Source organism: Cyprinodon tularosa, unplaced genomic scaffold, assembly GCF_016077235.1.
Source record: "Cyprinodon tularosa strain WSP-4 unplaced genomic scaffold, ASM1607723v1 ctg1778, whole genome shotgun sequence".
NCBI lineage: Eukaryota > Metazoa > Chordata > Actinopteri > Cyprinodontiformes > Cyprinodontidae > Cyprinodon > Cyprinodon tularosa.
Window position 1 is genome coordinate 1 of NW_024038596.1, and position 15,390 is coordinate 15,390.

A 15,390-nucleotide genomic window follows, 5' to 3' on the forward strand; every position below is an offset into this window, starting at 1 on the left:
CTATGGAGTCTCTCATGATGACCGAGGCTCGGACCCGCTGCTGGAGCGGCGAAGGATGGATTTGATTCACACAGCAGCCAGCGTCCTGGACAAGAACAGCCTTATTAAATACGACAAGAGGACGGGTAGCTTCCAGGTCTGCAAATCAGCTCTCGCTTCTACTGTGTGATCCTTGTTATTATAAATTCACAATAAATTAAAACAAACAATTTTTTCGTCTGTCATCACATAAAGGTTACAGACCTGGGACGTATTGCGAGCCACTTCTACATCACCCATGATTCAGTGCAGACCTACAACCAGCTGCTGAAACCCACTCTCAGCGAGATTGAACTCTTCAGGGTCTTTTCACTGTCCTCAGAGTTCAGAAACATCACAGTGAGAGAGGTGTGCTAGCTAAACGTAGAATGACGGCTATGATCTATCTATGAAAATCCTACTTTAGGCTTCTCTTTTACACACAAAAAATGACAAAAAGACTTTTCTTGTAGGAGGAAAAACTGGAGCTTCAAAAACTGCTTGAAAGAGTTCCAATTCCTGTAAAGGAGAGCATCGAGGAGCCCAGTGCTAAGGTAACCGCCCAGTTTTATTAGAGTCTAACATTATGTGTTCTTTAGTAGGAGATCCACTAAGAAATCCTTAGTAACCCGGTGGTTGGAAACTCATTCTGCTTTTGCTTGGCCAGAGAAGGCACCTAGTTTTAAAAAAAAAAAATCTATTTTTAACTTTTTTTTTTAATCTAATAGAAAACATTTATTTTAACTTTACCAGTCACCTATATAAATGGAATCTTCAACCGTGTGGTGAGGACTCTTTCTTTCTGGCATTATTGACGACTCATAACGTGTTAGAAAAGAAAATATTTTGAATTGTGATAATTAATGCTTCGCAGAGAATTTGGTATAAACTAAAACCTGTATCACAAAGTCGAAGTTTAACTAAAACCAGCAACTTGAAATCAGCCAAAAAAATTCTGATTGGTGTTTGTTTGCTGAAAATAATAAATAAATAATTACAAATAATTGAACTTTATTGAAGAAATTTACCTCTTCATTTAACCCATCCTCTCGGGGACCAGTGGGCTGCCATTGTGGGGCTCCCGGGGAGCAGTGTGGGGTTAAGGGTTTTGCTCAGAGACCCAGAGTGGCAGTCTGTGGAAGTAGGGCTCGAAGCCAGAACCTAATACCCCATTTACGCTACCCTTGAAAAACCCGATCCTTGCCGAGACCGGTCCGAGCTCGGCCTGGTTAACTGATCCGAGCTCGGTTCTGGCGATCGTTTACACATAACGCTATCTCGGTTCCTCGACTCCTCGCCTCCTAGTGACAATCTGCGGTATTACTGCCAGTATTAAAGGAGGAAATCAAGCAGTTGGTGGCGGTAATGCACCAAAAGTTGTTTGCCAACCGCCATAAAACACAAGAAGAAGAAGACGACGAAGAAGGAGGGAATCAAACAAATCAAAATGGCTTCGCCCGTCACATTCAGAAAGTTATGCTTGATCATTATGCTACGTTCACACCGGACGCAGCAAAAGCAGCAAAATCGCGTCTGCTGCTTCATTTTTGCTGCTTGTACCAGTTAGTTCTGATGCACGGCTGAAACAGCTTTGCTGCTCTGGCTGCGAGGTGCAAAAGTGTGTCTGACGCGCGTTGGGCAGAGCTTCACTATCCTTTCTCTGCCTTGCAGCTATATTTGCTGTGATCAGTGGGAATAAAGTAGTTTTAATATGTTTTTAAGTGAGAAAATACACTCACCGGCCACTTTATTAGGTACCCCATGCTAGTAACGGGTTGGACCCCCTTTTGCCTTCAGAACTGCCTCAATTCTTCGTAGCATAGATTCAACAAGGTGCTGGAAGCATTCATCAGGGATTTTGGTCCATATTGACATGATGGCATCACACAGTTGCCGCAGATTTGTCGGCTGCACATCCATGATGCGAATCTCCCGTTCCACCACATCCCAAAGATGCTCTTTTGGATTGAGATCTGGTGACTGGGGAGGCCATTTGAGTACAGTGAACTCATTGTCATGTTCAAGAAACCAGTCTGAGATGATTCCAGCTTTATGACATGGCGCATTATCCTGCTGAAAGTAGCCATCAGAAGTTGGGTACATTGTGGTCATAAAGGGATGGACATGGTCAGCAACAATACTCAGGTAGGCTGTGGCGTTGCAACGATGCTCAATTGGTACCAAGGGGCCCAAAGAGTGCCAAGAAAATATTCCCCACACCATGACACCACCACTACAAGCCTGAACCGTTGATACAAGGCAGGATGGATCCATGTTTTTATGTTGTAGACGCCAAATTCTGACCCTACCATCCGAATGTCGCAGCAGAAATCGAGACTCATCAGACCAGGAAACGTTTTTCCAATCTTCTATTGTCCAATTTCGATGAGCTTGTGCAAATTGTAGCCTCAGTTTTCTGTTCTTAGCTGAAAGGAGTGGCACCTGGTATGGTCTTCTGCTGCTGTAGCCCACCTGCCTCAAAGTTCGACGTACTGTGTGTTCATAGATGCTCTTCTGCCCACCTTGGTTGTAACGGGTGGTTATTTGAGTCACTGTTGCTCTTCTATCAGCTCGAACCAGTCTGGCCATTCTCCTCTGACCTCTGGTAACAACAAGGCATTTCCGCCCACAGAACTGCTGCTCACTGGATGTTTTTTTCTTTTTCGGACCATTCTCTGTAAACCCTAGAGATGGTTGTGTGTGAAAATCCCAGCAGATCAGCAGTTTCTGAAATACTCAGACCAGCCCTTCTGGCACCAACAATCATGCCACGTTCAAAGTCACTCAAATCACCTTTCTTCCCCATACTGATGCTCGCTTCGAACTGCAGGAGATTGTCTTGACCATGTCTACATGTCTAAATGCACTGAGTTGCCCCCATGTGATTGGCTGCTTAGAAATTAAGTGTTAACGAGCAGTTGGACAGGTGTTCCTAATTAAGTGGCCGGTGAGTGTACACCTTAAAACTTCATCAGTGCAGTCAGTTATTCCAGATTACAATGCTGCCTTCCAATGTTATTTCTGTCGGAGCCGCTCAGACCCCCACATACCGGCGGTGCGCCGACAGTAGGAATCCCTTCATCAGCAGCCTCTGGCCGGGTCACCTCCTCGCGGTTCACCGCGGCGGCTGGTAGGTGTATTTAATCTAAATAATCCAATCTGCAGGCACCAGAATAATAAAAGCGAACATATTCTGCTGGCAGGTTTCTGCATTTTAAGTTAATTTAGGTGTTAATAAACTGTTTCATAGGAGTGATCATAGCACTCTTTATCATCAGCGCTGTGTCAATTTTTCCATCTCGCTGGAATGGAGTGTGAATCGCGATGTGCAGCCAGACGGAGAAGACGCGTTCTACTCATGCGCTCTTGTTATCAGAGAACCGAGCCAGGGAAAAACCGAACCGAGCCCACCTCTGGAACTGGTCTGCAGTTATCTCGGTTCAGTTCAGTTTGCTTTCCATTTACACACGATAAGTTATCTCACTTACTGAGCTCGGACCGGTCTCGGCACGGTTTTTCAAGGGTAGTGTAAATGGCGTATAAGGATTCCAAGCTGTATGTCCTAACTACTAGGACCCCACTCCCTCCAAATGAAATTGAGGTTGAAGGAGAGTTTTTTTTTTTTTTTTTTTTTTTATTAGAGGATTATAAATCATCTGTGTTTGTGTTCCAGATTAATGTTCTGCTCCAAGCCTTCATCTCTCAGCTCAAACTGGAAGGTTTTGCCCTCATGGCCGACATGGTGTACGTTACACAGGTACAGTAAGAACCGCTGTTTTATCCTTAAGGATTCTCATTTCACTTTTAAAAACATGTCTCTTTCAAATTGATGGATTATTTTTGCTATGTCATGTTACTGTTCTGTCTTCCCATATCCTGTTTTTTTTTTTTTTTTTTTTTGGTCCTCAGAGTGCCGGTCGATTGATGCGGGCCATATTTGAGATTGTGCTCAGTCGGGGCTGGGCTCAACTCACAGACAAGACCATGAATCTCTGCAAGATGATTGACAAACGAATGTGAGTGTGATTGGCGATGCTAAAGTTGAAGTTTTGCTCCGTGGTGGGCGGAATCCGTTTACAGTGTTTTGTTCCCATCATCAACAGGTGGCAGTCAATGTCTCCTCTGAGGCAGTTCAAGAAGCTGCCTGAAGAGGTAGTCAAGAAGATCGAGAAGAAGAATTTCCCCTTCGAGCGTCTCTATGATCTCAATCACAATGAGATCGGTGAGTTTATTTTATTTTTCTCCCCTCCCTCTGTGGAATCTTTTACCAACCCTTTTTTTTTTTTATCCGGGCTGTATAGTTTTAACAACTTTTGTACATTTCTCTGTTCAGGTGAGCTGATCCGCATGCCAAAGATGGGTAAGACCATTCATAAATACGTGCACCAATTCCCCAAACTGGACCTGGCTGTCCATATCCAGCCTATCACTCGCTCCACGCTCAAAGTGGAGCTGACCATCACGCCGGACTTCCAGTGGGAGGACAAGGTTAGTTAAACGTGCAACATAGATCTGCTTAAGTCTCCCTTTCCTCCTCAGGTTTATCATAAATGTTTGGGGGTTTTTTCTGCTCAGATTCACGGTTCGTCTGAAGCTTTCTGGATTCTGGTTGAGGATGTAGACAGTGAGGTCATCCTTCACCATGAGTACTTCCTCCTGAAGGCCAAGTACGCCCAGGACGAGCATCTTGTCACATTCTTTGTGCCTGTGTTTGAGCCTCTGCCTCCTCAGTACTTCATCCGCGTCGTCTCAGACCGGTGGCTCTGTAAGCAGCCTGATTCTTTTTTTTTTTTTTTTTTTTTTCAGGATTGTCCTCCACTGTTAGCTCTTCAACTTACACAATTTTTCATTGTTTTTCTGTCAGCCTGTGAGACGCAGCTGCCCGTGTCTTTCCGCCACCTCATTCTACCTGAGAAGTACCCCCCACCCACTGAGCTGCTGGATCTCCAGCCGCTACCTGTCACCGCTCTCAGAAACTCTGCCTTTGAGGCTCTTTACCAAAACAAGTTCCCCTTCTTCAATCCCATCCAGACACAAGGTAGTCAAGGAGAAACACTGAATCTTTTAAAAGTGAGGTCAGGACTGGCTTCTCTGCTCCTCTTACCTTTCATTCTCTTGCTCTTTCAGTCTTCAATGCTGTGTACAACAGTGATGATAATGTGTTTGTGGGAGCTCCAACTGGCAGTGGAAAGACCATCTGTGCAGAGTTTGCCATTCTGAGAATGCTGCTGCACAACTCGGAGGGTCGCTGTGTGTACATCACCCCGATGGAAGCGCTGGCTGAGCAGGTACATGCTTACCTGTCTGATACCTTCCATCTCTTGTTACCTGGAAGACAGGTTTAATTGGGGTTTTATGTGCTGGATCAACAGAAAATAGTGAATACTTGATGAAATACTATGATGATAAAAAGAAAAGTATTTTTCATTAATCTCCACTAATTTGGTTTGTAGTTCCACTCTTTTCTGTGATTGTTTTCTGGTATATAGAGCTGCTATGAAACCCTTTCATACTGTATGCTATGCCATGGGCGTTTCTTTTCTTCAAGCACAATCCACCTTAAATCTTAGACTTTTCTTCTCTCTTCTTAAACCTCCAGTTCAAAAATGCTGACTTGCTTGGCTCCATTACTAATGTACTCGTTGCCCCTGTGTGCAGTATTATACCCTCGTTCCCATGGTCTTGTTTTGGTAAATATACAAAATGTGCTTGATTTACTAAAATTGGACCAAAAACAAATGATTAAACACAATTAAAATAAGTTGGGCAACAGAATTATCATAATTTAATTGAAAAGCATTTGTGGCCAGAGTAAGCTGCTGGTGTAGAAATGCAGTCATACTACCTGAATAGACTATTTTTAAGGTTTTCAACTTCTTCTGTTTGCACCATTAATTGTTTCATCAATGTTCTTTGACAGAATAATATGTATTCAGATGGACTTTATTCACAAATTGGGGAAATGCAGTATTTTATTTGCGACTAACTTTGTTTTTGCAAAGGCAGGGTCCATTTGACCCCATGCCATACTTCTCAGATTAATCAGAATAACAGCCACACTGAGCTTCTTAATCCTCACGTTATGGCATATCATGAAATGTTAGAAAGGTCAAGAACCTCGGATACTTTTGCGAGGATTTATGCCGGACTTTTGTTTTCAGGTTTTTGTCGACTGGCACCAGAAGTTCCAAGATATCCTGAACAAGAAGGTGGTTCTGCTGACAGGAGAAACCAGCACAGATCTGAAGCTGCTGGGAAAAGGCGACATCATCGTCAGCACCCCTGACAAGTGGGACATCCTGTCCCGCCGCTGGAAACAGAGAAAGAACGTCCAGAACGTCAGCCTTTTTATCGTGGATGAGACGCACCTCATTGGAGGAGAAAATGGAGTAAGAAAAAAATATATTTGGTTTTGGGTTTTTTTTAGGCAGTTTTGGTTTATTTTTTATTTCTCGTTTTTTTATCAGCCTGTGCTAGAGGTCATCTGCTCCAGGATGAGGTACATTTCCTCTCAGATAGAGCGACCCATCCGCATTGTGGCCCTCAGCTCCTCGCTGTCCAACGCCAAAGACGTGGCTCACTGGCTGGGCTGCAGCACCACTGCTACGTTTAACTTCCACCCCAACGTTCGGCCCGTTCCTCTGGAGCTGCACATCCAGGTCCGTTAACACACGGCTGCCTGCACCCAGAAACCAGCCATTACCTGCCGGGTTGCTAATGTGCTGTAAATGCTCCTCTGTCCCTGTAGGGCTTCAATGTGAGCCACACTCAGACTCGCCTTCTGTCCATGGCTAAGCCAGTGTATCACGCCATCATGAAGCATTCACCCTCCAAGCCGGTGGTGGTGTTTGTCCCATCCCGCAGGCAGACCCGCCTCACCGCCATTGACATCCTGACCTTCTGCGCTGCAGATGTTGTCCCTCAGAGGTCAGCCTTTACTTTAATTATTGTATTTTTGATTGCAGAACAGAGATTAAAATCTGCAAAAAAAAATTATCTGATAAAACATTTCTTTCTTTAGGTTCCTGCACTGCACAGAGAAAGACTTGGTTCCGTTCCTAGAGAAAATAAACGACCCAACTCTGAAAGAAACCCTAGCCAATGGCGTGGCGTACCTGCACGAGGGCCTAAGCGCGACAGAGCGCCGGATTGTGGAACAGCTTTTTAACTCCGGTATAAAACAATAAAGATAAAAATACAGAAACGGGATGAAAGTTTTCTTGTGATTTGAACTTCCTCTCTGGGTACAGGTGCCGTCCAGGTGGTGGTTTCCTCACGTTCGCTCTGCTGGGGCATCAACTTCTCTGCACATCTCGTCATCGTCATGGACACGCAGTACTACAATGGGAAAATCCATGCGTAAGGCCCTTTGAGAACTTTACTCACAGTATGATCCAAAATAATGAGACTTCCTTTACATCTTTCCTGTCGTCTTTGTTTTAGATATGTGGACTATCCCATCTACGATGTCCTCCAGATGGTCGGTAAGGCGAACAGGCCCATGCAAGATGATGAGGGACGCTGTGTTATCATGTGTCAGGGCTCTAAGAAGGTAAATTAGCGTTTATGTTTCACTTTGAAATTAATATAAGATAATTAACAAGCCTGAACTAAAACTTAAAGTTGGTTTCTCAGAACTTGTTAAAATTACATAAAAAAAAAAAGATAAATGTTAATTATTTCGCCTCCTGTTTTCCTTGTAGGACTTCTTCAAGAAGTTCCTCTATGAGCCCCTGCCTGTGGAATCACACTTGGATCACTGTCTCCATGACCACTTCAACGCCGAGATCGTCACCAAGACGGTGGAGAACAAGCAAGATGCCGTCGACTACCTGACGTGGACGTTCCTCTACCGGCGTATGACGCAGAACCCCAACTACTACAACCTGCAAGGTGAGGAGTGCGCTTAAGTGCTGACTGGGTAGGTTTACTGGAAGTTTAAAGGAGTTCTGATAACTGTCCTGTAATCACGGCAGGCATGTCCCATCGTCACCTGTCCGATCACCTCTCCGAATTGGTGGAAAACACCTTGCATGACCTGGAGCAGTCCAAATGCATCAGCATTGAGGATGAAATGGACGTCGCTCCGCTCAATCTGGGAATGATTGCCGCTTACTACTACATCAACTACACCACCATCGGTTCGTACTAACGCTGCCCCGGCATCCAACCTAACATTGAAAGTTTTTCTCCTGTTAGATGCTAAACAAATATTCTGTTTGTTTTTTTCCAGAGTTGTTCAGTATGTCGCTGAATGCCAAGACGAAGATCCGTGGGTTAATCGAAATCATCTCCAATGCGGCTGAATACAAGAACATTCCCATCAGGCACCACGAGGACGCACTTCTCCGACAGGTGAACTTGGACTTAGACTTTTTTTTGTATGGAATATGAAATCTGTTGTTGAAGTAGTATTAGTTAAAATAAAATATTTTTTTCCATTTCTTTTATTTCAGCTGGCACAAAAAGTCCCCCACAAGTTAAACAACCCGAAGTTTAATGACCCCCATGTGAAGACCAACCTGCTGCTGCAAGCCCACCTCTCCAGGATGCAGCTGAGCGCAGAGCTCCAGTCAGACACCGAAGACATCCTGAGCAAGGTTTCCATTCAAGTTCTGCTAGAACGCAGCAAGTGTTTAGTTTACATCCTGTAGCGTCTCTCTGAAAATAAGCGTTTTCTGGTTGTAGGCGATCCGCCTGATTCAGGCCTGTGTGGATGTGCTGTCCAGTAACGGCTGGCTGAGTCCAGCCCTGGCTGCTATGGAGCTGGCGCAGATGGTCACTCAAGCCATGTGGTCCAAGGATTCCTATCTGAGACAGCTGCCCCACTTCACCTCAGACCACATCAAACGCTGCACCGACAAAGTGAGTGGTGCTTGTATGCGCCTCCCACTTCTGTTCTGAAGTTCAACATTCTGACTGACGATCTACTTCTTTTACCTTAAGGGTGTGGAGAGCATCTTTGATATCATGGAGATGGAGGATGAGGAGAGAACATCATTGCTGCAGCTCTCAGACGCACAGATAGCGGACGTGGCTCGCTTCTGTAACCGCTACCCCAACATTGAGCTTTCGTATGACGTAGCCGAGAGGGACAACATCAAAAGGTCTGCTTACACTCAGCCTCCAGCAAGCTGTTTGCATACCTTTTTATTTTTGAATAGATTGTGAAATCTAAAATAAATTTTTTTTTTTTTTATCTTTAATGGTCTGTTTATCAGAGTTGCACCTTTTATGGAATATAGTGTAAAAACTACTGCCATTTGTCAGGGAGATTGAGGGTAATTCACTCAAACACTAGCCCCATTTTTAACCTGCCGAGAGCTGTCCTAGCACGGTACCGAGTTAACCGTTGAATGTAAATGGAACGCAACTGACCTGGACTGTGCTGCCTCTTTGGTTGAAAACCACACTAGGGCGCCCCCTGCTGGATAATTTACTGTATTATTTGGTGACGTTACTTAAACGTTACTTAATGAAGAAAAATGCATAACACAGCAAGTCGTTTTCTTTTAATTTAGAAACAATCCTGCACTATTTTGGGTTAAATTTTAAAAATAATTGATCCAGTTTTAAGGTTTAACCTTTGGGTGATCTGATTGCTGTATTTCCCTCTTTTTTTGCAGCGGTAGTTCAGTTCTGGTCCAAGTTCAGCTCGAGCGAGAGGAGGAGGTGACCGGTCCCGTCATCGCTCCACTTTTCCCTCAGGTTAGTGTCACAGCACTCCGCACTTTTTTAAACACCTGCTTTTTAATAAAATGTTAAATGACTGTGTGACTAATCTTGTTGCAGAAACGTGAGGAGGGCTGGTGGGTGGTCATCGGAGACCCCAAGTCCAACAGCCTTATTTCTATCAAGAGGTTAACTCTTCAGCAGAAAGCAAAGGTGAAGCAAGTCAAAAAGCAAATACTTTGACCAGATAGAGCTCCTTGAACCAAAACCTAAAACCATGTCTGTTCTCTGCAGGTCAAGCTGGACTTTGTTGCGCCTGCTATTGGCATCCATAACTACACCCTGTACTTCATGAGTGATGCATACATGGGGTGTGATCAGGAGTACAAATTCAGCGTGGACGTAAAGGAGGCTGACAGCGAGGGGGACAGTGACTCAGATTAAGCCGATTGTTGGAGGGAATCAATGTTTTTTTTCTTTTAGATATTCATCCTGATTTATGTACCTTTTTACTCTGTCAACATGTCTCAATGTTTGCTCATTAAAGTTCAGTTTGATTTTATCCTGTAGATTTCTTGAATCGTCTGAACACTGAACTCCAGATCTCAGTGTAGAGGGTTTGTCCAGCTTTTATCTAACAGGTACAAGACTGTCAAGATGCGGGTTAGGCTACAGTCGTGCAGATTGTGTGTTTAAATACAAACGAGCACTCCAGTGATCTTATGGAAATCTAATTCCTGCTCTAAGGTTACGTTCACACTGCAGCCTGAAGTGACCCAATTCCGATTTTTTTGCCCATATGTGACCTGTATCTGATCTTTTTATGACAGTCTGAACGACACAGATCGGATTTTTTCAAATGCGACCCAGGCCACTTGGATATGTGGTCCTGAATCCGATACGTATCTGATCTTTTCAAATGCGACCTGTGTCTGTACTGCCAGGTCGCATTCATCCGACCTACACGTCATTGATACTTGACAAATGTTACTAAACGTTACTAATCTGCGTCCTACTAAGCGGAGGCGGGAAAAACTAACAACCATGGCGGAAGATAACACAGAGAGTAGTCAATGGAGAGAAAGTGAGGTTGCTGACTTAATTCATATTTGGAAAGATAGGTTGATTCAGACCAAACTCGAAGGGTCTTACCGGAACCGGGGGAGGGTCTTTCTTTTTGATCTTCTTAAAAAGATTTCATTCGTATTGTGCCTGCTCCTGTTGGAGAAGAACTTAAAGAACGCAATATACGCTGCGGTATTACGAGTCATGTTTACTTCCGCAAACACTGAGGACGCTTGCTACATGTGACGTCATCGCGTCCTCGAGTGCGCATGCGGGACACTTCGGTTGAACGCTTTCAGTTCACACAGTAGATCACATACAAGTCGCATATACTTGGAAGTGTGAACGGACACGCAAAAAAATCGGAATTGAGCATTAAGGCCTGCAGTGTGAACGTAGCCTAAGTGTTTTTAGTATGGTGTCCTTTCTGAATTGTTGTTTGAATAAAAACAATCCACACCATTTGTTTAATATTTCGCCATTTATATCAACTCTTAAGAAATTTTCAATCTCATTTCCACGATGTGGACTCAAAAGCACATGAAGCACTGCTGCAGATGAAACATTTACATGAAGCAGAAGAGCAAAAAGGAAAGTTATCTGTGAAACTTCCAGTAACGAAGCCAGGGAATCAGTCTTCCTCTTTAAATCTCCAAATTGCAATTTCTCCATTATCGCTGCAGGAGGCCAGAAGGCCCGCCTCCTTTGGGTTCCAGGAAACGCAGTTTACATCCTGGTTGTGAGCTCTGGTTACCTGGGCAACCAATGAAAATACAGGCTCATCTGGACTGGCCGTCACATCCTCCTTGAAAACCCTCACTGCGTCGTCCCCACTGGCAGTCGCCAGAGCACCAGTCAGTTGACACCTGAGCAGATTAGGATTATTTAGTCAGAAACTAAATCACTTTTAAAGAGACAGATTACTTTTAACATTTTAGAAGTTTTAGGACTACTAGAAATGCAACTAGGCTCGCAACTAATTATTATTTTGCAAATCGATAATCTTTTTTTTTTCCAATTAATCGATTAATAATCAGATGACAAAAGGTTCCTAGAAGAAGACTTTACAAAATTAAACCAGGTTAAAAAAAAACTTTTCCACCTAAGGAGTTCTGGATAGGACATATAGAATTTTTTTTGTCTTTTTTAAATGCAAAATGTTTATATTTTTTTTTACAATATTTGTATAATTACTGCTCTAAGCGGGTTTCTCTGTCAACTAAAGGCATGTTTTATAGTCTCTATATTCCAGTTAAAAATAAATTGATTATTAAATTAATTATTTCAATAATCAATTAATCCAGTTAATTGTTTTCGCCCCACATGCAACAGTAAGGAATTTAAAAGTAGACATGTCACTCAAAATTCAAAAAGTAAAGCTCGGACTTGAATGAAAGTGGTTTATTAAATTTTATGACAACAAATGAAGACCATTATATTTCAGTTAATCAGTTGAAATATATAAAAGTGTATCTAATCTGAATTTATTAAATAAAATCTAAATGGTCCAACTTCTGGTTACAATTTTTACATTTAACCCTTTAAAGCCCTATCCAAGAATAAAACAAAACAGAAAGTTACTTTTTTTTGGTTTGAAGTCCTTATTTGGCCTTTTAACAAAATATGTAAAAAGAAAAAACAGAAATACATTTTTGATAATAATTTATTACTATGGAATAAGTCAAGATTATTTTTTGCGTAGGCTTCTGCCCTCTGTTATCAGGTATATCTGATTGTGTACAATAGGATTTTGAGGTTTTACCATTAGATTATGCAAAAGGTGTCAGACGCAAAACATTTCAGAAACCGTATGCATCAAATATGATACATTTGGCATTACAGGGTTAACTGATTTCATATTTTTCAAACATCCAACATCAAATAAAAATAGAGGATGCTGTTATTTTGAGCTGCTAGCACTTAGGAATGGGAAAAACATATTTTAATCACTACATTAAAAGTTGAGGATCAGGGCTGGTAGACCTTTCAAACAAGCAGCATCTACTTTACAAAATCCCAGAAGCACAAAAACTTACCAGGCAACATCATAAACCGTTCGTCCATGATATCCAGACAGCGTGCAAACGCACTTCCAAGAGAGGTCGCCTTGAAAGAAGCAAATAAGAAGCGTTTTTTTTTTTTTTCTTCCTGATACATGGAAAACGCGTTACTGTCCACCAAAAACACACCTTGCCCACTATCGCTGGGATACTCTTTCCAAATCTTCACGGTACGGTCATCGCTGCAGGAAGCCATCCTCTCTCCAGCAGCGTCAAAACACAAGCTCCACACCGTGGATGTGTGTCCCTGCAAAGTAGCCTGGCACTCCCAGTCGTCGTCGTCTTCTTTGTAAATGCAAATGTTGTTGTCATAGCTGGCTGAAGCCAGAAGCTGTACGAACATGAAGCTTTGTTATGTCACGTATTGGGGGGGGGGGATCAGACTAATTAATATAATAAGAAGAAATGAGTTTGTGTTACCTCCTTTGTGGGGTGCCAAGTAACATGTTTGACATCTTGTGTGTGAGAGTTCAACACAGTAACACACTCATATTCTTCATCTTCATCCACTGAAAAGCACAAAAATAAAAAATAAATCGTGTTTATACACAAGCTAAGAGCTAAAGTTACTTTGCAACAGCATTTGAGTTCAGCTTCTGTTGACACAAACCTTCCCAAACCCAGACACTCTTGTCACGGCTACATGTGGCCAGAAGGTTCCCTGAAGGGGCCCACGCCACGCATTTGACCTCGTTTTCATGTCCTTCCAACACAGTCAAACTCTAGGGGACAAATTCAAAAGTGGTAAAGGATTTCAAAGATGGTCTTTTAAATGACAAAAGAAGTAAAAATACTGCCTCATCAAACCTCAAAGTCATCATTCTTTTTCTTCCAGATGCAAGTGGTTGCATCAAAACTGGCAGAAGCCAGATAGTAGCCACATGGAGACCAAGCCACCTTCCTCACAGTGCGCTGGTGACCATCCTGCAGCACTGTCTTACAGACCCACAAGTCACCTAAAGAAAAAAGAATAAAAAAACAGGTGTTAAGATGGTATGACAATGGTTGCCTGACCAAACTATTTTCCGAATTTCACTCCAAGGCTTGGTGAAAAGTTGGCAGCCCTGTAGTTGTCGATTATTTCATTAATTGATCACGATTAATCAGATTTATGGTTTCAGCACTAAATACAACAGAACTGAAGACTTTAACCCTTTATAGGGCAAGTTACCGTTATTGATCACTTGCCTTAGAATTAAGGTCCAATTAGCATTTGACCAGTTAGATGAGCCCTTGAATGATACATTACCTGCTGTACATTAAGCTGGGAAAAAAAGGTAAAAAGCTAATTGAAAAGTTAAAAATTAAAGTTAAAAGGATCATAATCCTTGTTAACTGTTATATTTAGGTTTATAAACCAAAAAATGCCAAGTTTCAGTATCAGCATTAATGCCTCTAAGGTTATGTTGTACCAAAATAAAATGTTTTTTCTACACTCTCAGAGTTTTTTAATGAATTTCTTATAGAAGCACTTTTTTATTTTCCTAATATATTCAGGCAAGTATTATTGAAACTCATTTTTGCCATCAAAATATCCATATTTTTTTATGTTACAAAGGTTATAAGGTCTGGTCCTGGATTCAAATAACACTATTGGCTCGAAATGTTAATTTTCAAAGTATTTCACTGAATACACTATAAAGGCTTAAGCTTTATTTTCATATGTTGTGAGGACTGTATGTGTTTCAGAATATGTTTTATTAAAGTCATGGGATTCAAATTTGAACGTATTTGGGGAGAATACTTGCGGTTTGTCAATGCGTTTTAAACTGACAAGCCAATGAATGTCATTTGATTTGACTAGCCACTAGTGCTTTAGTGCATTCACCCTTTGGAGTCCTAAAAAGTCGTGTTTATGATAACTCACCCTCTCGCCCCCATATGCGGATGGCCTTGTCACCCCCGCATGAAGCCAGCAAAGCGCCATTCGGGCTCCAAGAAACGAACCAGCAGCGGGAGTCCGGATGTGCGCTGATCCTCTGAACCTCGGCCAAAGCCTCCTTCATGTCTAACCCCGCTGGAGGCGTCGATACTTCCGTGTCTACTTTAAATGTAATACCTGATACTAAAGCTTACTGTCATTTATCAACATATGAAGAGAAATTATTAAATCGTGTGGTATTTTTGCAGCAAAAAAATAAAGTAAAGAAAATTTTTAAAGCGACGTCTGTAACGGAAATGTCGCCATGTTTTCTTGTGAGACGCTGCACGCGCGTTGAATTCTGGATCCTGGGTGCGCTCGATTTCCTAACCTCTCTGCTCTGCTTCGCCGGCAGGGCAGGGGCGGGCGGATATGGAAGCAAATCGTTACCATATTTAAAATGAAAAAGCATTTCCAGAAATTTTAAGAATTGGGCTGCATTGTTTGACTCATAAATGATATTAGTAATCAATAATCCTGTTTGCATTTTCATTTTCTTCTTCAACACTGCTCATCCTTTTACTTAATCAAAATTAAAAAGTAAGACATTTGAGATTTATTTTTCAGAATGTTCCCTAGCAAATTTATACCAAAATTCAATTTGAAATGTACAATTTGAGAATGAAAAAGCATTTCTGGAAATGCTTTTTCATT

The 15,390-nt window shown here is 42.2% G+C and overlaps 2 protein-coding genes across 3 annotated transcripts; one reads left to right on the top strand and one right to left on the bottom strand.

Moving 5' to 3' along the window:
* Positions 1–4: 4 nt before the first annotated feature.
* On the top strand, positions 5–10,252 carry snrnp200 (small nuclear ribonucleoprotein 200 (U5); the record flags this gene model as incomplete). The annotated part of the gene is made up of 25 exons (XM_038281969.1): positions 5–136; positions 235–387; positions 492–572; positions 3,692–3,775; positions 3,928–4,034; positions 4,122–4,240; positions 4,352–4,506; positions 4,594–4,783; positions 4,883–5,056; positions 5,146–5,306; positions 6,180–6,407; positions 6,486–6,677; positions 6,767–6,945; positions 7,040–7,191; positions 7,269–7,377; positions 7,462–7,570; positions 7,722–7,911; positions 7,995–8,159; positions 8,252–8,373; positions 8,475–8,618; positions 8,707–8,883; positions 8,965–9,125; positions 9,645–9,726; positions 9,811–9,903; positions 9,985–10,252. Coding segments are annotated over 25 exons (3,609 nt in total), but the record flags the coding sequence as incomplete, so codon positions are not given.
* A 969-nt stretch (positions 10,253–11,221) lies between these two features.
* Positions 11,222–15,019, bottom strand: ciao1 (cytosolic iron-sulfur assembly component 1). Of its 2 annotated transcripts, none has more exons than XM_038281971.1 (7): positions 14,683–15,019; positions 13,623–13,771; positions 13,426–13,537; positions 13,236–13,315; positions 12,945–13,146; positions 12,792–12,861; positions 11,222–11,621 (listed from the first exon to the last, which is right to left on the bottom strand). In XM_038281971.1, exons 1-7 carry the CDS (start codon positions 14,819–14,821, stop codon positions 11,387–11,389), a joined length of 987 nt encoding a protein of 328 aa, XP_038137899.1. In that variant the 5' UTR covers positions 14,822–15,019; the 3' UTR covers positions 11,222–11,386. The 2 variants fall into 2 exon arrangements, with proteins under 2 accessions (XP_038137899.1, XP_038137898.1); XM_038281970.1 differs by having other exon boundaries at positions 13,236–13,324; positions 14,683–15,018.
* Positions 15,020–15,390: the final 371 nt, after the last annotated feature.

Excerpts from the sequence above, each read along its gene's own strand:
- ciao1 (XM_038281970.1), bottom strand. The coding sequence starts at position 14,821 with ATGAAGGAGGCTTTGGCCGAGGTTCAGAGGATCAGCGCACATCCGGAC. Across the intron at positions 13,772-14,682 it reads CCGCATATGGGGGCGAGAGG|GTGACTTGTGGGTCTGTAAG; the intron begins GTGAGTTATCAT and ends TTTTTTCTTTAG. Across the intron at positions 13,325-13,425 it reads GAGTGTCTGGGTTTGGGAAG|TGGATGAAGATGAAGAATAT; the intron begins GTTTGTGTCAAC and ends TGTGCTTTTCAG.